We start from the raw sequence: 23,285 nt of genomic DNA, 5'->3' as shown, positions 1-23,285 counted from the left end.
GACCATCCTGAGCAAGAGTGAAACCACCTGTCTACAAAAAATAGAAAGAATTAGCCAGGCATAGTGGCTCATGCCTGTAATCCCACCTACTCGGGAGGCTGAGGCAGGAGGATCACCTGAGCCCAGGAGTTTGAGGTTGCAGTGAGCTGTGATGATGCCACTGCGCTCTATCCATGTACTTTCTTAAAACATTTTTTAAACTGTGGCAAAATTTACAATCTTAACCACTTTTAAGTGTATAGTTCAGTAGCATTAAGTACATTAATACTGCTGTGCAATCATTACCACCATCCTCTCCATAACGTTTTTAACTTCCCAAACTGAAACTCTATACCCATACAGATGGTGATTTTAGTTTTTATAATCATAAAATAATTTTAACTTTTTTAACTAAAGGGCACCTAAGAGAATAAAAACTCACTCATAATCTCTTTTTTGTTATATTATATGACTTTTTAGTCTCTGCCCTAATTCTTAAACATTTTTGTAGGGTTGTTATCATAATATACCCACTGTAGATTTGTGGCTTTTGTAGATATAATATTCCAAGTTATGAATATCCAAAGTGATTTTTAAGTTATATAACTTCTACTAACATGTAACTTGGCTACAGCATGAAGGATATCATGTGTGTTCTCAAGTCTGATGTATATGGAGTCAGACATCTCATTTATAAGAAAGCCTCATTGATTTCTGATCATCTGCATTAGCTTCATGTTTCTTTTCATCAAGTCATATGATGAACATTTAATAAGTTCCAGGCACTATAATAGCATTTTACATGTAGTACTAACTTATTTGCTCTACATATTAGTCCTCTAAGGAAAGTTCTATAATTATCCCCATTTTAAAGATGAGTTAAGCTGAGCTTTTGAGATGTTAAGTAATTTCCCAATATCATATCACTAACAAATGGTGAAGCCAGGTTTCAAACCTGAGCAACCTGGCCCCAAAGTCCATGCTCATAATCATTATGCTTTATTACCTTCAAATATATATGAGTTCCTGTGAAATAATAAGTATTTTTTCTTTTTGAAAAATACCTCCAAAATAAAGCTATGCATAAGTTTGAATTTAGTGATTTTCAGAATCTTAGGGTTACTTATCTCACAAAAAGCAAAGATCAACTACAGACTTTTTGTCTCTGAAATTTATTCTTAAGACTGATTATTGTTCATGAGCAACCTAGACAACATAGTGAGACCCGTCTCTACAAAAAAACTTTTTAAAAAAATTAGCAGGGCATGATGGTGCTTGCCTTTAGTCCCAGCAACTTGGGAGGCTGAGGCAGGGGGATCGCTTGAGCCCAGCAGTCAAGGTTACAGTGAGCTATGATTGTGCCACTGCACTCCAGCAACAGAGCAAGACTCTATATCAATTTCAAAAAAAAAAAAAACAAAAAAAACACTGATTATTAAGGCATTAAGAAATTGAATGAATACTATTACCTTGAAACAACTTGTTTATGGACATTTTTCCACTGTTCCTTGTCTGAATCAGTTCCTAATTGAGGGTTCAGAGTCTTCAAAGCAACACCAGCAACATTCACCCCACTCCATAACGGCACTAGAAAAAACATATCTCAGAATGAATTCTTCTTCCCAACATTGCATCAGTGGTTTCAGTTCAGTGTTTTGGTGTTTTTAAGTTAGGTTACTACCTTACACTATACCTAAAAGTAAATTTCAAATGCATAAAAGGGGGGAAATGTAAGAAATAAAATTATGAAGTGTTAGAAAATATGTAGAATTTATTTATAACTGTGTAGTATGGGAGGCATTTTTAAGCAACATACAAAATGCACAAAGAAAAGGATTGATAAGAAAGATAAAATATTAGCTGGGCACAACCCCAGCTACTAGGGAGGCTAAGGTGGGAGGACTGCTTGACCCAGGAGTTTGAGACCAGCCTGAGTCACACAGAGAGATCTTATCTCAACAAAAACTGTATGTATGTGTGCATATATGTGTGTGTGTGCATATATATATGTATATGAAAACTGTCAATCTCATATCCAGTTAAACTGTCATTCCAGAATGAGGTGAGACTAAAACATGTTCATATAAACAACTCTGGCAGGATATAGTTCAGAAAGAAAGAAACTGAATCCAGGTGAAGAAGTTAGATGTAGAAAATGAGGATAACCAACAAAACTGGCAAACATGTACATAAATCAAAACAAGTATTGACTATTCAAACAATAATTATAACTACTTTGGTGGCTATAAAAACATGATGGATCCAAAAAGGGAATTAATAATTATATAACACAGAAAGTGGGTGATCAAACTTAAAGCATTCTAAATTCTTGGTATTGTTCCAAAGAAGAGTAAATACACTAATCATCTTGAGATCAAGTATGAATGTTAAAAATTTATAGATAACCATTTATAAGATAAGTGAGTAATCAGAAGTAGTAGAGAAAATTAAAGAAAGTAGATCCAACAGAAACCAGAAGAAGAGAAAAGAAACAAAGAAAAATCATGGTAAATAGAATACTAAATATATTCAAATTAATACTAATTAGAATATACTGTTCTTCTAAAAATAAAATCATGCAATATTAAATGTGAGAAATTAAAATATGTCTGGGAAAATTATTTTTAAGGACATTTCAGAAAGAACAGCTGCATTAGGACAACAACACAAGCCAATAGGGTCAAATTAAGATACGAGTCAAAGAAGTATTTGTCCAACTCAAATCAAAAGTATTTATTATAGCATAGCTCTTTTTTTTAATACCATGGCTCTTGAAGTATGAAGAAAAGAGATGGGCATATTAAACATTTTGAATAAATGATTGATTGAACAAATGAACAAATGGCCTTTATTCTCAATGAGTTTATTGCTGTTATGGAAAGAAGATTTACACAGATGACACAATTAAAGAACACTGTAAGAAGTATAAAGTTCTAACTACGTAGCAGAGATAAAATGTATAAATTCAGAAAAGAAAGAGGTTAGTGTGGCCTTAAGTAATAGTTAAAATCACATATTATATAATTTCATTTATATGAAAAGTCTAGAATAAACAAATCTATACAGTCAGAGGTAGATTAGTGGTTGCCTGGGGCTAGGGTGGGTAGAGGAATGGGGGTTTCATTTTGGGTTGATGAAAATATTCTATAATTAGATTATGGTTGTACAACTCTGAATAATATACTTTAATGGTTGAATTTTAGGGCATGTGAATTAGATCTTAATAAAGCTGTTAAAAAATCACAATAAGTGAAAAAGTGCTCTAGGTAAGAGAAACACTCAGATTGACTTTTAAAACAGCTATATGTTTTATGGACAATTTTATGAGATGTTACTAAAATAACAATGCAAAAGACTGAAAGTAAAGGAATAGAAAAAGATATACTAGGGAAGTACCAACAAAATGAAAGCTATATGGCTATATTATTTTCAGGAAAAAAATAGAATTTAAAGAAAATATGCATTATTAGAGATAAGAAGGGCAGTTACATATGATAATAGGTTTATACTTACCACTAGAATCACCATGTTCTCCAATAATCCAACCATGGCAGCTTGTAGGATGGACACCCAACTTCTCTCCAATTAGGTAACGGAAACGGGCAGAGTCTAGATTACAACCACTCCCAATTACACGAGTTGCGGGTAAACCACTTAACTTCCAGACTACATACGTCAAAATATCCACTAGGAAGAACAATTTCATGTTAGAAAAAGATTCATAGTAACTTCTCTCCTTAATTTGCTTTTCTGAATAGATAGATGAAGTGCCTTGGAGTCAAATACAGATTCATTACAGAGTTCAAAGTGAAGCAAATAAACAAAGAAATATGGATAATCACTCACATAGGTTTTTAAACTCTTAAATTATTCACTACCAGAATTTTAAAACAAAACAAAAAATCCTCTTTTGATATACTTTATGTGCCTATCTGTATATCGAATAGTCAGTCTGTTAATTCTAACTCCTTAACATCTCCCAGACTTCTTCTTTCCATCCCCACATCCTCATCTGAGCTATCAGCATCTCCTACCTAGAATAATGCCATGGACATGCCCAGAGCTGTGTGCAGGTTTGTGCATGCTCAGGAAAAACATGAGAAGATCTTCAGCTTTTGTTCTGTCTGACCTTGAGGCTCTGTTCAAGCAGGAAGGGAAAGCTAAAGCAGTTTTAAACCGTCCAAGTGTTAAAGTATGACCCAATACAAACACACAGCTCTACAGCAAAGGTTGGGAGATACTTTTTGGTTACAGGCATTTAAGGAAAGTTTTGTTCAATCATTAGCTGACCATTAAGCAAATGCAACAAAGACTTCTGTGGCCCTGCACAAGAAAAAATACAGACTTTACAGAACTAATTCATAAAACCCATGAAACAAACAAACAACAACTACAATAAGCATCAACTGTAACAAATCTTTGGGGGATGTAAAATTTGGTTTATAGAGTTTTCACATCATAATTTTCAAAATATCCAAAAAATTATGAGGCATGCAAAGAAACAACATGGCCACACACAGGACAAAAAGAAGTAATAAATAAGAACTGTGCCTGAGGAAGCCCAGATATTGGACAAAGATTTATTAGCTAAATAATTTAAACAGAGTATTTTAACATGTTTAAAGAAATAAAGGAAACCATGTCTAGAGAACAAAAGGAAATATGAGAATGATGTTTCACCAAATAGAGAATATCGATAAATAGATAGAAATTATAAAAAGGAAAGGAAATAGAAGTTCTGAAGTTGAAAAGTACAATAACTGAATGAAAAGTCACTAGAAGAGCTCAACAGCAGATTCAGAAGGCAGAAGAAAGAGTCAGTGACTTAAAGATAGGTAAACTGAAAATTTCTAGTCTGAGGAACAGAAAGAAAAAAAGAATGAAGAGCTATGGTTGCATAACATTGTGAATCCACTATATACCACCGAATTGTACACTTTAAAACTATTAATTATATGTTATGTGAATTTCACTTCAATTTTAAAATATGAAGAAAAATAAACAGAGCCTGTAAGACTTCTAGGACACTAGCAAGAGTACTAACATACACATAATGGGAGTCCCAGAAGGACAGAAGTGAAAGGAAGGGAAGAAAGAATACTTGAAGAAATACTGGTCAAAAACTTCCCAAATTTGATGAAACCATTATTCTATACAACCAAATAGCTCAACAAAGTTCAAGTAAGATAAATTCAAAGAAATCCACAATGAGAGACATCATAAGCTGTCAAAAGACAGAAACAGAGAGGAAATCTTGAAAGCAGCAGGAAGGAAAAGATTCATCACATACAAATGATCCTCAATAAGATTAACAGCTGATTTTGCATCAGAAACCAAAGAGGCCAGGAGGCAGTGGGATGATATATTCACAACACTAAAATTAAAAAGAAAAGTCAATCAAGAATTCTATATCTGGCAAAACTATCCTTCAAAAATGGAGAAGTTAAGGTATTCCCAAGTAAATAAAAACTGAGTTCATCGCTAGCAGATTTACCCTACAAGAAATGCTAAAGAGAGTCCTTCTGGCTGAAATAAAATGACACTAGAGAATAACTCAAATCCACATGAAGAAATGAAGAACACTGGTAAAGACAACAGCATAGGTAAATACAAAAGATACTATAAATGTACTTTTCTGTTTGGAACTTCTTTTTCCCTATCTAATGTATATGACAACTTCATAAGGCGATAAATATAAATCTAGGTTTATTAGCATACAATGTATAAAGATATAATTGGTGACAATAACAGCATGGGGAAACAAAGCTCTATAGGAGCAAAATTTGGGGGTACTATTGAAATTAAGTTGATATTAATTAAAATTACATTGTCACAAACTAAGATGTTAATTGTAATTACCAGGACAACCACTAAAAACATAACTAAAAAATATATACATATAGGTCCAGGCACAGCGGCTCATGCCTGTAATCTCAGCACTCTAGGAGGACAAGGCAGCAAGACTGCTTAGGCTCAGGAGTCTGAGACCAGCCTGAGCAAGAGCAAGACCCCGTCTCTACTAAAAATAGAAAAATTAGCCAGGTGTCGTGGTGCTCGCCTGTAGTCACAGCTACTCGGGAGGCTGAGGCAGGTGGATCACTTAAGCCCAGGAGTTTGAGGTTGCTGTGAGCTACTATGATGCCACTGCACTCTGGCCCAGGCAACAGAGCAAGACACTGTCTCAAAAACAGAAACAAAAACAAAAACAAAAAAGATGCTGTGTGTGGTGGCTCACACCTTGAGGTCAGGAGTTCGAGACCAGCCTAAGTGAGATCTCATCTCTATAAAAAATTAGAAAAATTAGCTGGGCGTGGTGGTGCCTGCCTGTAGTCCCAGCTACTCAGGTGTCTGAGGTGAAAAGACAAGAAAAGAAAAAAAACTAAAGAAAAGAAAAGGAAGGAAAGAAAAAAGTATTCAAACAAAAATCTATACATAAATGTTCATAACAGCACTATTCACAATAGCCAAAAGGGAGAAACAACAAAAATTGATGAATGAATAAACAAAATTTGGTATATCCATACAGTGAAATATTATTCAACCATAAAAATGAATGAAGCACTGATGCATGCTGCTACATGGATGACCCCTGAAAACATTATTAACTGAAAGAAGCCAGACACAAAAGGCCACAGGCTGTATAATTCCATTTATATTAAATATCTAGAATCAGCAAATCTATAGAGACAGAAAGCAAATCAGTGGTTGCCAGAGGATGGAGGGAGGGGGGAATGGGAAATGAATAGTTAATGGCTACAGGGTTTCCACTTGGGGTGATGAAAAACTTCAAGAACTAGAGAGTGGTGATGGTTGAAGAAAATATACTTAATGTATTTAATGCCCCTGAACTATGAACTTTAAAATACTAAAACGGTAAATTTTATGTTTGGTATATTTTGTTACAATAAAAAACAGACAGTAACACAAAAGTTGTTACTAGAGACAAAGAAAGACATTATGTAATGATAAAAAGGTCAACAGATACAGAAAAAGCATTTGACAAAAAACTACACCCATTCGTAATTTTTAAAAACATATCTCAACAACTATAAAGAGAATAGGGAACCTCATGAAAAACTCACATTAAACATCATCCTCAACAGTGAAAGACTGAATCTGTTCCCCATAAAATAAAGAACAAGGCAAGTATGTCCACTCTCAACACTTGATGTGCAAAGGCTCATGGACACATACCACAGAACATAGCTAAAAATAGAGCTTACTGGAGAAAAATTTAGAAGCAGAGAATTAGGAAAGCACACTCTGTACACTGAACTCTCATTATTCCAAAGCATAGGTTGGGCATAAACTTGTACACAAAATGGCCAAGTAAAGAGGGGCCTCCCTTGGCTGCAATCTAGGTGGTCTCTTGAGATACCTCCAAGAGAAAGAATGAGCCCCACTGCCACCACCCAATGTTACCTGTCTACATGGTAGCTTTGAAAGGAGTAGAGGACATGTAATTTCTCTAAGTTACAAGAAATATATCGAGAGATAACTGGATCTGGGAACAATAGTAAGGAGTAATTCATTTTCAGGGCCAATATGTATCTACCTATTAAGGGCCCTGGAGACAACATTGCATGCCAGTTAGGTACACTGTTATCAGCTTAAAGCATTGCTGTCTCTCCACAGGCTGGCTCAGTCTGTTAAAGTATCAAAGGGAGGAATGAAATGAGCCTCCAAGGCAATACAGATTTTTCTCTGATCACTATTCATATTCAGCATTTTATTGGAGATCCTAGCCAGTGAAATAAGGCAAGAAAATAAACAGGTTTTCAAATTGGAAAGGAAGAATTAAAACAAGTAAAACTATATTTGTAGATGACATGATAATGCACAGAGAAATTATAGAATTAAAAGAAAATTACTAGAATTGATAAGTGAATTTAGCAATGTTTTAAAATAAAGACCAATACTATTTATATATACTAGCAATGAACAATTGAAAAATGAAATGTAAAGAACTCTTTTTATAATAGCATCAAAAATATAAAAATATAAAATATTTAGGGATAATTTAACAAAATTTGTAACCCTGAAAACTATAAAACATTGCTATAAGAAAATAAAGAAGGCATACATTATGTTAAGTGAAATAAGCCACGCAGGCCAGGCATGGTGGCTCATGGCTGTAATCCCAGACTTTTGGAGGCTGAGGTGAGAGGATAGCTGAAAACCAGGAGTTCAAGACCAGCCTGGGCAACGTGGCAAGACCCAATCTCTACAAAAAGTAAAAAATTAGCCAGGTATGTTGGTACACGCCTGTAGTCCCAGCTACTCAAGAGGTTGAGGTGAGAGGATCGCTTGAGCCCAGGAATTTGAGGCTGCAGTGAGCTATCATTGCACCATTGCACTCTAGCCTAGGCAACAGAATGAGACCCTATCTCCAAAAAAGAAAGAAGAAAAAAAGAAAAAGAAAGAAAAGAAATAAGCCAGGCACAAAAAGACAACTATCACATGTTCTTACTCATATGTGGGAACTAAAAAAGTTGATCTCATGGAGGTAGACCGGCAGAATGACAGTTACCAGAGGCCAGGAAGGGGGTGTGTGGTGGGGGGGGTGGTGAGGAATGAAGAGAAGCTGGTTAATGGGTACAAACATACAGTTAAACAGAAGGAACAAGTTCTAATGTTCAATAGCAGAGTCGGGTGACTACAGTTAACAATAATGTATTGTACATTTCAAAATAGCTTAAAGAGAGGTCTTGAAATGTTCCCAACACAGAAATGATAAATATTTGAGGTGATGGATACCCTAAATACCCTGACTTGATCATTACACATTCTATGCATGTAACAAAATATCACATGTACCTCATAAATATGTGCACATATTACATATCAATAAAAAAGAAAAAGAAATGAAGACAAATAAATGGAGAGATATGCCATAATTCATAGATTGAAAGAGTCAACAAGTGTAATCAATCCCTCCAAATTTATCTATAGATCTAACACAAATCCAGTCAACACTCTTGCATGTTTGTGCAGAACTTGACAAGCTGATTCTAAAACGTATGTGGAAATGCAAACAATATAAAATATCCAAAGTAATTTTAGAAAAGAACACAGTTGGAAGACTTACATTAACTGATTTCAAGACTTACTGTAATCAAGATAATGTATGATATTGACTAAAGAAAATATAAATAGATCAATGGAAAAAATCAAGAATCCTAAAATAGATTCACATCTAGCATAAATTTATTTTCAACCAAGTTCCCAAGGCAATTCAAATGGGAAAAATATTTCCAACAAATATTACTGTAACAATTGGATATCATCAGTGAAAAAAATGAACATCAACCTTCACCTTATATCAAACACTAAAACTAATATGAAATACATCATAGTCCTAAATATGAAACTTCTAGAAGAAAACATAAGAGAAAATCTTCAGACTTAGGGTAGTTCAGTTTCTAGGATAGGACTCAAAAGAGCATGAAACTTGAATGTAAAATTAATAAACTAGATTTCATCAAAATTAAAAACTTTCACTCCTTTAAAGATTCATTAACATTAAGAACACAAAAAGGCAAGCCACGGATGGAGAGAAAATATAGGAAATACTGATATTTGACAAAGAGACTTATATTTAGGACATATAAAGAATTCTTACAACTCAATAATTAGAAGACAAGCAACTTAATGTTTAAATGTGAGCAAAAGATTTGAATAGACCCTTCACACAAGAAAATATACTAATAGACAATAAGAACAGGAAAAAATGTTCAATATCTTTGATCATTGAGGGAATACAGATTAAAACCACAGTGATATTGTAATAGTTAAAATTGAAAATATTGACAATACCAAATGTTGGCAAGGATATGGAGCAACTAGAACTGTCTTACAGTGCTGGTGGGAATGTAAAAAGGCAGAACCATTTTGAAAAACCATTTAGTGGTTTCTAATAGAGTTAAACATATACCTACCATATAACCCACCTATGTTACTCCCAGGTATTTATCCAAGAGAAATAAAGATATGACCACACAAGTACTTAAACACAAGTGTTCATATTAGTTTTATTCATAATTGCCCAAAACTGGAAATAACATAAATATCTACCAACAGGTGAACAGATAAACAGAATATTTTAAATGTATAAACAAAAGAATATTCTTTGGCAATAAAAAAGGAACATGACATACCCAACAATATAGATGAAGCCCAAAATAATTATGCTGATTGAAAGAAGCCAGACAGAAAAGATTACATTCAGAATGATTCTATTTATATAAAATTCCAAAAAAATGGGGTGGAGGTGGAATGAGGGATGAACTGCAAAGGAGTACAAAGAAACTTTCAGAAATAACAGAAATGTTTTGTATCATGATTATGATGGCAGTTTCAGGAGTGATTACATCTACCAAAATTCATTGCATTGTATACTTTAAATAAGTGCAGTTTATTGTAAATAAATGTCACCTCAATTAATTTGCTTTTTTTAAAAGGAATGGTATGGAAATGCCATCCTTATGCAATAAAAGGGAAGAAAAAAGACTCACCTGGATTTGAAACAATGAGCATTTTACAGTTAGGACTATAACGGACTATGGTAGGAATGATTGATTTCATGATATTCACATTACGCTGGACCAGGGCAAGGCGACTGTCTCCCTCCTGCTGCCTTGCACCTGCTGTAATAATAACTATTTTGGAGTTTGCAGATACATTGTAATCTAAAAAGGAAACAAAACTAATATTTGGATCAAGATTGCCATAACCACTGTGCCTTAACTCTTTAAAAGCCTATTGTATGTCTTGGTATTAAAGTACTCATGTACCTTCATTTCTGGCATTTGCAGATGAAAAGACTGTCCATGTAGTAATATTATCTCATATCACCTGAAGGAAGCCTTGTCACTATGACTTGCCAATTTTCACACAGCTTCCTCCAACATTTTTATAACAGAACCTACCACCCCCTTTCCCTCACATTCCCATTTGTTATTAAGGCCCAAGGCAATGAAAGTCAGCTCTCTGGCTTCCTAGAAACACCATAATGAAGCAGAATTTTGGAACTCTGAGGATCTATGTGTCTGTTTCAGGATTCTCAGAGTTGGAATTATTTACTTCTAATTATTATAAGGGGCTTGGTTTGAAACTACAAACAAGTTCTTAATCCACACAAGAAAATACCCTCTAAATGTGATGACCACTTGTGAAGTTGTTTCACCTATTGACTCCAATGCTGATTTTATACAACGCTCAGTAACACATACAGGACTTTTTTAAAAAGCATTATATAGCTGGGAGTTGTTTTCCAGATGGATATCAAGAGTTAAATTAGTTAAAATATTCTCTATATCCCATTTCTATGTTTTTTAAAAAACTTGTTTTTATGGAAAAACCCTTCGTTTTTAAGGAAATCTGCTTAATTTTTAAGATATTACATCTCCATTTACAATCATTCTTATATATTTCTAATCCAAGAAAGGAGAAAACTTATGAAACATAAACATTGTTATGTTTTTCCTCCCCCTGCAGAGATTTTAATTAGAAAGACAAACCTAGAAATACGGCATTTCTTAGGCTGATATGTTACATATTAGTATAGGAGATTGATAACATATCAAGTTAAAGTTCTGTAGCATTAAGTTCTCCTCCCTCTCTGCACATGTAGTCTACTCATTCCTGCTCAAAGATCTTGCTCAACTTTGACCTTCCACATAAAGTCTTATCTAATCCCAAAAATCCGAATTAATCTCAACCTCTCTCTTTCATCTCACCCTCTCTCTCTCCCCTCCCTCCCTCCTCCTCATCCCCTTTCCTTTTCCTCTTCCCTCCATCAACTTCTAAAGGATAAACAGGCAAAAGACCTTGCAACTTCTCCGGTATCAGCTCTCCATAGTTCATATTATTTGAAATATTATTCTGTCAGACAAATTCAGTGTCTTCTTGTGAACACAGTTTTAAGTCTATATTCTTTATTATTTATGCTTTTTGTGTCTTTGCGTTTAAGAAATTCTTCCCTACCCTGAGGTCATAAGGATATTCTATGTCATCTTCTTAACAGAAGCTTTGAAGTTTTTACCTTTCACGTTTTAGTCTTTAACCAACCTGGATTTGATTTTTGTATATAGTATCAAGTAGGGGTTCAATTTTATCTTTTTCCATAAAGATAACTATTTCCATAACAAAAATGTTATAGGTCCATAAATTTCCCATTTATCTACAATATTATCAGTGTTATATAACAATCTTTTATCTCTGTACTAAGTCTTATTTAGTACACCAAGTTCCCATCCCCTTGTCCTGCAAGAGTTTCTTGTCAGCAAGGAGCAGTGGCTCCCACCTGTAGTCCTGGGAAGCTGAAGTGAGAGGATCAGTTGAGGCCAGGAGTTCAAGACCAGCCTAGTCAACATAGCAAGATCCTGTCTCAAAAAAAAAGAATGTCTTGTCTATTCATGGGTTTTTGATTTTCTGAAAGAACTTCAGAATGAGCTCTGCATATCCAAGAACAACAAAACCTGCACAGAATTTATAATCAATATGGGAAGAAAGGACATCTTACAATATGAATAAGGCATAGCTCTTCATTTATTTAGATTTTTATTATCTTTCAATAAGGCTGTATGATTTTCTGTACAAAAGTTCATATCCCAGGTACTTCCTATTTTGATGATATTGTAAATAATAACTTTAATTTGTTTTGGTTTTGGTATATAGAAATACAATGGATTTTTTATTACTAACTTTGTGTTTGTCATCCTTGCTAAACTCCTAGTTTTATATGTTGTCCTCTTCTTATATTTCTTTTTATCTTCTTTTTGATTCATTAGGTATGTTTTTCTAATTTTATTTCTTCCTCTTTACTAATTTAAAGAATACATACTGCTTCTGTTCTTTCACGGGTTGTCACAGAAGTTATAACACGCATTTTTTTTTTTTTTTTTGAGACAGAGTCTCACTCTGTTGCCTGGGCTAGAGTGCAGTGGCATCAGCCTAGCCCACAGCAACCTCAAACTCCTGGGCTCAAGGTATCCTCCTGCCTCAGCCTCCCGAGTAGCTGGGACTATAGGCATATGCCACCACGCCTGGCTAATTTTTTCTATTTTCAGTAGAGACGGGGTCTTGCTCTTGCTCAGGCTGGTCTCGAACTCCTGACCTCAAGTGATCCTCCTACCTTGGCCTCCCAGAGAGCTAGACAACATGCATTTTTAACTTATCAAAGTCCAAAGTTAATCATCACCTTCCTCCTTTCCCTAATGGCGTAGGAAACTTAGAACACGACTTCATTTACCACTACCACCCCTCACCTGCAGATTTACATGCTACATTTTTATTTTTTAATCCCACAAGACTATAGTTTTATACAATTGATATTTATTTAGGTTTGCCCTCATTTTTACCATTTTCTGGGCCCTTTTGTCTTTTGTCTTGCATCTCAGACCTTGTATCTGAGATGACTTATCATTTGTCTGAAGTATATACTTTCGTATTTCGTTTAGTGAGGGTTTGACAGTAATTATCTCAGTCTTTGTCAGAAATATCTTTATTTCACCCACAGTCTTTAAAGATATTTTTACTAGGCAGATTCCAGACTGACATTTAGTCTCTCTCAGAACATTAATGATATCATTCCACTGACTTCTGGGTTCACTAAGCCTATTAAAAAGTCAGTCCTTCACCCTCTCCCTTTTCTATAGATAATATGTCTTCCCTCTGACAATTTTTACAATCTTCTCTTTGCCTTTAGGGTTCTATAATTTCACAATAATGTGTCTAGGTGGAACTTCTGTATTTATCTTTCTTGAGATTACTTGGCTTCCTTAAACCATGGGTTGATGATTTTTGTTAGTTTTCAAAAATGCTCAATCAAAATCTCTTCAAATATTTCCTTGCCCCATTCACAATTCTAATTAGATGTACATTACACTTTATCATTCTATTCTCCATGACTCTTAACCTGTCACATGTTCCACCTCTTCCTATCTTCTGGGTAATTGCCTTAGGTTCACCACTTCTCTCTTCAAATGTGTCTAATCTTTTATTAAATTCATTGAGCTTTTATTTCATTATATTTCACATTTAGAAGTTATAGTTGTTTGTTTTTTTGAGACAAGATCTTGCTCTGTCACCCAGGCTGGAGTGCAGTGGCACAATCAAAGCTTGCTGCTGCCTCAAACTCCTGGGCTCAAGCAATCCTCCAGCCTCAGACTCTTGAGTCGCTGTCACTAAGGGTGTGTGCCACCACACTCAATTAATTTTTTATTCTTTTGGAGACATCTCACCATGTTGCCCAGGCTGGTCTCGAACTCCTGTCATCAAGCTATCCTCTCACCTCAAGCCTCCCAAGTAGCTGGGATTACAGCTATGAGCCACCACGCCCAGCATTTTATTTTTTTTAATCTATCTTTATAGTTTCCAGTCTTATGCTGATATTTTCAAGTTTCTCCTTCATTTCTTATAATAGAATAATCACATTAATTTTATAATTTGTGTTTGATAATTATGAAATCTGTGGTAGCATGTTTCTGTTATCTATGCTGGTTCTTGCTCAGGCATTTTCCTATAGATTTAATTATTCCTATTGTAAGATATTCATTTTCCTTGGGATTTTATTTGTGGAAGTTCTTTTAGGCCTGAAATAAAGTGAGTTTCCTCCAAAGACCATCTGATTGCTTAAGATTTCCTGAAACTCAAATAAGGGTCAGCTTATGGTTCCAAGTCCTCAGCAGCCATTTTCCCACAATAAAGTGTCTAAAACACTAAAGTTTACTTAGAGTTCCCAAGAAAGGAGAGATGAATTATTTCTAGGTCATCATTACATTAATGGTATAGTTAAGGGATGGGTAAACTATTGCCGGTAGACAGGCCATATCTGGTCCACTACCTGTTTTGTAAATAAAGTATCACTGGAACATAACCACACCCACTCACTTAAGAATTGCCTATGGCTGCTTTGGCACTACAACAGCAGAGCTGAGTAGTTGTGACACAGACCATATAGCCTGCAAAGCCTAAAATACTTACTATCTGGCCCTTTATAGAAAAACTTTATAAACCCCTAGTATAGTCCACTGGGGTCCCAGCTTTGTGGGGTGATCTCCTATGCAAATCCCCAGATTAGGCTCTGTCTCTTCCTAAATTCTATGAGACAGTGAAAACCAAAATTGATGTTCACTAGGTTTGGCTAACTGCTATCAGGGTGAAAACTAGCTACAGTGCTCTGCTTAACTCTCTGGTTTCCTCACTTCACTCAGTGCCTATTCTGAAAATGCCCTACTTTGTTAAGAGCAACTCTTTTTTTTAAAGATTGATTTTTTTTCATATTTTACGCAGGAGTTTTCTCATTTACATCAAGAAGATTAATCCAGATATTTATCCTGCTATATTATTAGAAATCGAAGGCTGAATGTGTTTTAAAGTATTTTAAAACCATAGTACATCTTTTAACTAATTCACCAGATTAACAGTTTCAAAACATACTGATACCCCAGCCACACTGAACATTCTTAACTAGTAGACTACTATCCAGTATGTCTGTGTACTTCTGCTCATTAGTTGCTGCATATCAAGAATTAGACATGTTTATAACCAGAGATATCTAGACCAATTATATTACTAATCATATAATTAAATATGATGTTGGCCAGGCACAATGGTTCACACCTGTAATCTCAGCACTTTGGGAGGCCGAGGCTGGAGCATTGCTTGAGACCAGGAGTTTGAGACCAGCCTGGGCAACACAGCAAGACCCCAGTCTCTACAAAAAATTGTTTTAAATGAGCTGGGCTTGGTGGCACACACCTATAGTCCCAGCTACTTGGGAGGCTGAGGATCACTTGACCCCAAGAATCTCGAGGCTATAGTGAGCTATGATGGCACCACTGCACTCCAGCCTGGGTGACAGAGTGAGACTCCATCTCAAAAGAAAGAAAAAGAAAAGAAAAAAAACAGATTAAAGAGTATGGATAAATATTCAATAATATTCCAAAACTATTCAAAAGTACATATCCTTAGGAAATTATATAGATAGAATGACAAGTTTAAAAAGCATTTATATAATGTCAGTTATGTAAAAAACATATGCATAGAAAAAGAAGTATACAAAATTATTAACAGAAGAGATTCAAAATTTTCATTATACTTTTCTGCACTTTCTAAATTTCTTCCAATTATAATCAAATGTTCTTTTTTTTAAACCCCATTAAACTATGTGGCCTAATGACATGGTGCTATTTTTCAGTTTATATTTATTGGTATCAATTTGGCAAAATTCATTACTTTTTTAAAAAGCTCCCAAAATAACTTTATAAAACTAAAATTAACCTTTGCCAGAGGTAATCTTTGAAGTACTAAAGAAAAGACTTCCATGCTGAAGATCCATCGTTTCTCCCTTCAGTTTATCGGATGAGACATCAACAAGGGCAAGTTCATCAGCCAAACCCTAAAATACATGAAAGTGCTAAATAAAATGTTCTGGGAAATGTTCCTACTTAAGTTTTAGGAGAATGAGAAAACTTTTCATGTGGCTACTTTATAATCAAAGAATCTTAAATTTTAATAGTTAAGAAATGATATAAATAATAGTTTTTGAATGAGCCTAGAGAGTGACTAGAAGTCAAGGTAAACATTAAGATGAAGGAAATATTATGAATTGCTTTGCCTTCACATAACTGTTAGAATTTTTTAGAACTGGGTTTTTTACCCTTCAGATAGCAATTTAAAACCAATGAAAAGTAATGAAATTCTTTCAAAGTATTGTATTATATTTAACCTTCAGCCTAATTTCTGAGTTGGCTGAAGCTGCTTTTAGTATCTATCCTCATGGCCAAAACAGAAAGGTAGCACCTGTGGTGAATTCTATTGCTTTCACCTGTCTAGTATCCTTTTTTCTGGTAATAGAATTCCTCTTTTCTGTGGGAACCCATTCCATGTGGTCAGTGCAGTACAGTTAACACTGGTCTTCCAAGCTAGGGATAGGTGGGCATAAAACCAGACCCAGCCTATTGTTCCACCCTGTCCTTCTGGCCAAAGCTATTAATTCACAGATGGGTACACGGCCCAGGCACAACAAATGAGCACAATGTCTATGAGGTTTGAAAATGGAAGATGGGAGATTAGGTCCCACTTTTATTGGGAATCATAAACTCTAAGAATGACATAAGCATCTAAGAACAAACTGTACTGTCATCTTTACCACCACACAGAAAATCCCTGCCTAAGAATTAAGCCAATAGAGGAAATCTAAACCAAGATATACAGAGACTGTGTCTTGATACATCTGAATTCCAGAATCCAGTAGTACTGAAGCTAATTCTGCTCTTGGATTTTCCAGTTACATGAACAATATATACTCTTTTTTTCTTATTCTAATTTGAATTGAGTTTTCATCACATGCAACAGAGTATATAGAACTATATCTGAGCATTCCCTCAGATTCCAGTGGCCAGATTCCAAAGGTGAACAGTAAGGGAAAAGGGTAAAAGTCCCTATTTACTATTGCTTTTTCTCAGATCAAGTACCACATGGCCTTTCTGAAAAGCCATATATTCTAAAATTTACTAAATCATGTGTTATATATCAGGAATGGGAGGAGAATAAGAGGTTTCATCCAGAAAGATCACATAACACTTCTAGTTAGTTGATAAGAAAACCAGATCACGTTTATGGACTTATTTTTACATCAGTCTGTGTCTCTATCTGGGTCTGGTCAGGAAAACAGAAACCCACTCTAAACATTTCAACAGTGGGAATTTAATATAGGGAATTGGCCAAATGTTGGAGGGCTAAAAGAGCAAAAAGGGAACATTGAGGTAACCCAGAGATAGCAGCTGCAGTTAGAAGCTAGTAATCCTAAGACTGCAGGAACACAAAGAAAGAGACTAAAGGAGGTGCTTCATAGAGCTAGGATAAGACATCTGAGGAAGGCAAAACCTGGCTGCTGGTGATACCACTGAAGGAGCAAGAATGAGGTCAATTCTGAGAGTTTCAAAAGAAGCTGGAGGCTAGAACCAACCTCTACCATTTAGGCAAAGGGTTGCAGCTGGGATTATAGTGACCAGAACAATAAGCAAACAAGGAAGAGGTCATGTCTCACCTCCTCTTGCCTTCCAACTTCCCTCTAGTGCCTTCTATTGGCAGAACATAACAAGATGCCAACCGGCAAAAGAGGAAATTATTATGCAGAGATCCAGCAGCAGCATCACAAAGCAGAGTATAGAAAGTTGGATTTGGAGCTAAATGACAATAATTTAATAGCTAACACAGCATGCTTTAAATTATATTTCCAACTTGATTTCTGTCCCTTGTTAACAAGTTAGCAGACAATTCTCTTAACAAAGGAATCTTCCCAGCGGCATTTGCATTTGTCTTTGATAGTCAAAGACAGGGCTCAAGCAATCCCTAAAAGTTTTTGCCTCTTTTGTTTTGTTTTGAGACAGGGTCTCCTCCATCACCCAGGCGGGACTGCAACCTCTAACTCCTGGGCTCAAGCAATCCTCCCACCTCAGCCACCCAAGTAGCTAGAACGACAGGCATATGCCACTACTCCTGGCTACTTTTTTTTCTTTCTTTCTTTTCTTTTTTCTCTTTTTCTTTTCTTTCTTTTTCCTTTTGTTTTTTGCAGAGACGGGCATCTCCTTTTGTTGCTCAGGCTGGTCTTGAACTCCTGACTTCAAGTGATCCACCTGCCTCAGCCTCCCAAAGCACTAGGATTACAGGTGTGAGCCATCACACCTAGCCTGTTTGTTTTTAAAGAGTTAACTACTTCCATCTCAGGAAGGAGGTACAAAAATAAAAATAAAGAGTTAACTAAATCTTTGTGAGTCTTTACTCAAATAGAATTCCAAAAAAAGTCTTGGCTTAATTAGCCTGGCAGAATCTTATTACAATAGGTATGAGTGTCCCAGGATCTTTTTTTTTTTTTTTTTTTGAGACAGAGTCTTGCTCTGTTGCCCGGGCTAGAGTGAGTGCCGTGGCGTCAGCCCAGCTCACAGCAACCTCAAACTCCTGGGCTCAAGCGATCCTACTGCCTCAGCCTCCTGAGTAGCTGGGACTACAGGCATGCGCCACCATGCCCGGCTAATTTTTTCTATATATATAGTTTTAGTTGGCCAGATAAATCCTTTCTATTTTTAGTAGAGACGGGGTCTCACTCTTGCTCAGGCTGGTCTCGAACTCCTGACCTCGAGCGATCCACCCACCTCAGCCTCCCAGAGTGCTAGGATTACAGGCGTGAGCCACCGCGCCTGGCCTATCCCAGGATCTTTTCTCCAGGGAGTGCCAGAGCAGCCAGAGTAAGGTAGAGGGCTAGAGAACAAAAATTAGTCTAAGGAAAACTGCTATGGCCACTTTTCTCTGCACAGAACAAGGAAGTAGGTTGCACTGCTACCCATCCCTAAAATCTTTATACGTCCTTATAAACACTTTAAAGTCCATCTTACAATGACATGTGCAGGTGGCATGATTCATTACAGCCCATGTTCCTTCAAGTCAATGGAATATATGTACATATACATTTTTAATATCCTCCATCACTTTCCATTTATCCCACAATATTCATCAATATTACCCGAAGACAGTGTCCTGAACTGCTCTTCTTCACGTGGCTATTTACCAGAGTATAGTAGATTCTAGTAAAAAAATAAATGGGCTCGGCCAGGTGTGGTGGCTCATGCCTGTAATCCCAGCACTCTGGGAGGCCAAGGTGGGTGGATCGCTTGAGCTCAGGAGTTCGAGACCAGCCTGAGCAAGAGCGAGACCCCCGTCTCTAGTGAAAATAGAAAGAAATTGGCCAAACAACTAAAAATAGAAAACATTAGCCAGGCATGGTGGCACATGCCTGTAGTCCCAGCTACCCAGGAAGCTGAGGCAGGAGGATCACTTGAGCCCAGGAGTTTGAGGTTGCTGTGAGGTAGGCTGACGCCACGGCATTGTAGCCCAGGCAAGAGAGTGAGACTATGTCTCAAAAATAAATAAATAAATAAATAAATGGGTTTCACAGTTGGCCTTCTCTCATAGTTGGAGTTCTGAAATTTCATACTATGCCCTGGAGTAGGCCTTTTTTGATTCATTGTGCTAAGCACTCACTGAATTCCTTATACCTGAAAAGTCATATCCTTCAGGTTCAGATTTTTATTTATCTCTTTAATAATGTTCTTCCCTCTCTTTCCTCTTACTGAAATCAATTGTCACCTATTGCACCTCCTGATCAATCCTCTAATTTCATCTCTTTCTTTTCCTACATTCCATTTTGCCTGACAGCCTGCTTTCTAGTAATCCAGTGGGAGTAAGGTTCCTGCCTCACTGTCCAACATGTAGACTTTCAATAAGATGACTTTCGTCTACTGTCCTTTGTGTTTTCAGTGCAGAGCCTGTCTGACTCATTTCTCCAAAGAATAAACTCCTTCCCTTTGCCTGCTGGGATATGAGAGGTGGTTGCCTGGTTGATTAAGCTACAGAAGACAATCTGGTGGTTTTCCTTCTCATATAAACTTTCAACCAATCCTCCTGTTTTTAGCCTCATTCCTCACCTCCACCTTGTGAGGCATCAAGTACTTCCAATTCCTGAGCCTTTCTGGGATTCTGGAATTAAACTTTCCTTCTTCTTGTCATCTCCCTCTGAAGGTTTCCAAAAATTGTCTAAATAATATAGTAAAGCATTTAAGAGCACAGGACCTGTGTTTGAATCCTGGCCCTTCCACCTGCCAGCCATTTGACCATGAGCAAGTTATTTACATCTGTGCTTCAACATTCTCATTTATGAATGGAGATAATAACAGTAACAATCTTTTAAGGTTGTTATAAAGATTAAATAGTACATTTAAAACATTTAGAGAGGTGAAATACTTGTACACAGAGAACTACAAAACATTGCTAAAACAAGTTAAAGACACAAAAAAATGGAAAGACATCGTGGACTGAAGAAGCTAATACTGTTAAGATGTCAATACAACCCAAAGCTATCTATGACTATTATGCAATCTCTATCAAAATCCCAATGGCTTTTTAATAAATAGAAAAATCCATGTTAAAATTCATATGGACTCTCAAGGGACCCCAACTAGTCAACACAATCTTGAAAAGGAACAAAGTTAGAGGTGTCATACTTCCTGATTTTAAAACTTGTTGATTGCTACAGCAATCAAACAGTGTGGTACTGGAATAAAGACAAACATACAGAGACCAATGGAATAAAGCATAGAGCCCAGCACTTTTCAACAAGGGTGCCAAGACCACTGATGGGGAAAGGACAGTCTTTTCAACAAACTGGATATTTGCATACAAAAGAATGAAGTTGGACCCTTTCCCTACACCATACACAAAGTTAACTCAAAATGGATCAAAGACCTAAATGTAAGACCTAAAACTATAAAACTTTTAGAAGAAAACATAGAAAAAAAAAGCTTACACTGAATTTGGCAATAATTTTTTTGGTTATGATGCCAAAAGCATAGCCAAAAAAAGTAAAAAGATATTAGACATTAAAATTTAAAACTTCTCCCGTAGAGAAATGCAAAACCTCACTTGATCTTAATTTTCGGTACAAATATAAACCACGAAAGCTGGGCCTCATCATTCTTCTGACCTTCTGAGTTGTAAGTATATGTAAGAAAAGTTACCATAAGGATAACTAGTTTGTGGTAAAAACACTTTGTAAAAAATTTAAAATTTCTGTGCATCAAAGGACACAGTCAAAAAAGTGAAAAGGCAACTCATGGAGTGAGACAAAATATTTGAAAATCATTTATCTGATAAGTGGTTAATACCCAGAATATATAAAGAACTCCTACAACTCAACAACAAAAATAACTCGATGTTTTTAAATGAGTAATGGATTTCAATAGGCATTCCTTCAAAGACGATATACAAACGGCCAAAAATCACATGAAAAGATGCTCTGAAAACAGAAAGGAAAAAGAAAAATCAAAGCAATTCCATCGTTATTTTATTAAATGTGATACTTTTTGGTTTACAATGAGCATGTCATAGTTATACAATTTTTTTTAAACATTAAGTATAAGAAATTGGAAAATATGATTTTCACCCATTACTCTTCGAGGAAGACAAGGTACTGAATTATTTCCACAGAAAGTGTTATATTAATAATCCAATTAATGTCTCCTATGAGTAAATTTAAATAGTCTAGCAAGGCCTGACACATTGTCAGCTCCAAATAAATATTTTTTAAAATGTGTCAGAATCAGATGAGAGGATACATATTTGCTGTCAAGGGATTAGCCCTGCAACCCTGAACTCATCGTCTACAAAACCTAAAAGTGCTCACTAGACTTCCAGCTACAGGACGCGCTTATCACTTACCTTCAGTAAGATACTAATAGCGCAAGCCATGCCTACAGCACCAACCCCAACAATGGTGATTTTACACTGAGAATCTTTATCTTCCGCAACTAGATTCTCAATAAGCTGCTCCTTGATAGTTGACATTTGGAGAACCTGATAGGAATAACGCAATTTCAGTGGAATCAAACTCCCTAAATTAAACACGCTCACAGTTACGATGTGTTAACCACCCTGAACATCTGAGGAACTACCTCGTGGGTCTGCAGAATGAAGGAGCAGGGGGTGGAGGGGAAGCCAGAGAAAGAACTTCCTGGCCAAAGAGTGTGTGGGGTAAAGCAAGCACCAGTCGGTAGGGACGGGGACACCAACAGGCTTTTTGTTTTCTCCCTGCCCCCAGCCACCGCTGTCACCCCAGCACCAGACGCTCACAAATGCTTAGCTTGGCGCAGCTCAGTACAGATGGCCCGAAAGTGCAGGGCACCGCTTTTAAGGAAGGCGCAAAACTGACAAAAATACACCAACAGTTGGGCCGCGAAGGCCACTGACAGTTACCCGGCACTGGCCGCCCGACACGCGCCCACGCACGCTCTGTCGCCAGCACGCACGCTCCGCCCCCGCTGGCCCAGGCGCAGGCGCGTTGGCAAGGGCCGGTCGTTGCTTGAGCCGGCTGCATAGTGTCTCAAGTCTACGTCGCGAGTCTTGATGTGACGAATACTAGACCGACCCTAGGAGTGCGCAAGACGGGGATATCGGAGTGTTGTTTCATTTCCCTCACCCGGCCTAGACCTGGGACTGATTTGGGGGTAGAGGCTTCTTTGGGGACCCACTTCCACCCTGCCGCCAAGGGACCAGGGTTGAGGTCCCCGTGGGAAAGAATGCTCCTGCGAGCGCCTGCAGTTCTCAAACTACCGGGGCTCAAGAGATCCTCCCGCGTCGGCCTCCCAAAGTGCTGGCATTACAGGTTTGGGCCACCAAACCTAGCCTAAGAGACATACTTTTTTGATGATGCATGTATCACACCCTTGCCCACGCATTTGTTTGCAGGA

General features: G+C 36.7%; 1 protein-coding gene across 3 annotated transcripts in view; it reads right to left on the bottom strand.

Annotated features, from left to right (window-relative positions):
* LDHC (lactate dehydrogenase C) overlaps positions 1 to 22,755 on the bottom strand; it is a 30,644-nt gene extending 7,889 nt beyond the window's left edge. The window contains exons 1-6 of one of the 3 annotated variants that reach the window (XM_045557650.1): positions 22,669 to 22,755; positions 22,258 to 22,392; positions 16,264 to 16,381; positions 10,494 to 10,667; positions 3,493 to 3,666; positions 1,449 to 1,566 (exon numbers count right to left, since the gene is read on the bottom strand). In XM_045557650.1, coding sequence (XP_045413606.1) covers positions 1,449 to 1,566; positions 3,493 to 3,666; positions 10,494 to 10,667; positions 16,264 to 16,381; positions 22,258 to 22,383 — 710 coding nt within the window. In that variant the 5' untranslated portion in view covers positions 22,384 to 22,392; positions 22,669 to 22,755. Of the gene's footprint in view, positions 1 to 1,448; positions 1,567 to 3,492; positions 3,667 to 10,493; positions 10,668 to 16,263; positions 16,382 to 22,257; positions 22,582 to 22,668 lie in introns of those variants that run through there. The other 2 variants (XM_045557648.1, XM_045557649.1) reach the window with 2 other exon arrangements.
* Positions 22,756 to 23,285: the final 530 nt, after the last annotated feature.

The sequence above is a fragment of the Lemur catta genome, chromosome 7 (assembly GCF_020740605.2).
Source record: "Lemur catta isolate mLemCat1 chromosome 7, mLemCat1.pri, whole genome shotgun sequence".
NCBI lineage: Eukaryota > Metazoa > Chordata > Mammalia > Primates > Lemuridae > Lemur > Lemur catta.
The sequence above is the reverse complement of the archived record's forward strand: the minus strand, read 5'-3'. Positions and strand labels throughout refer to the sequence as shown.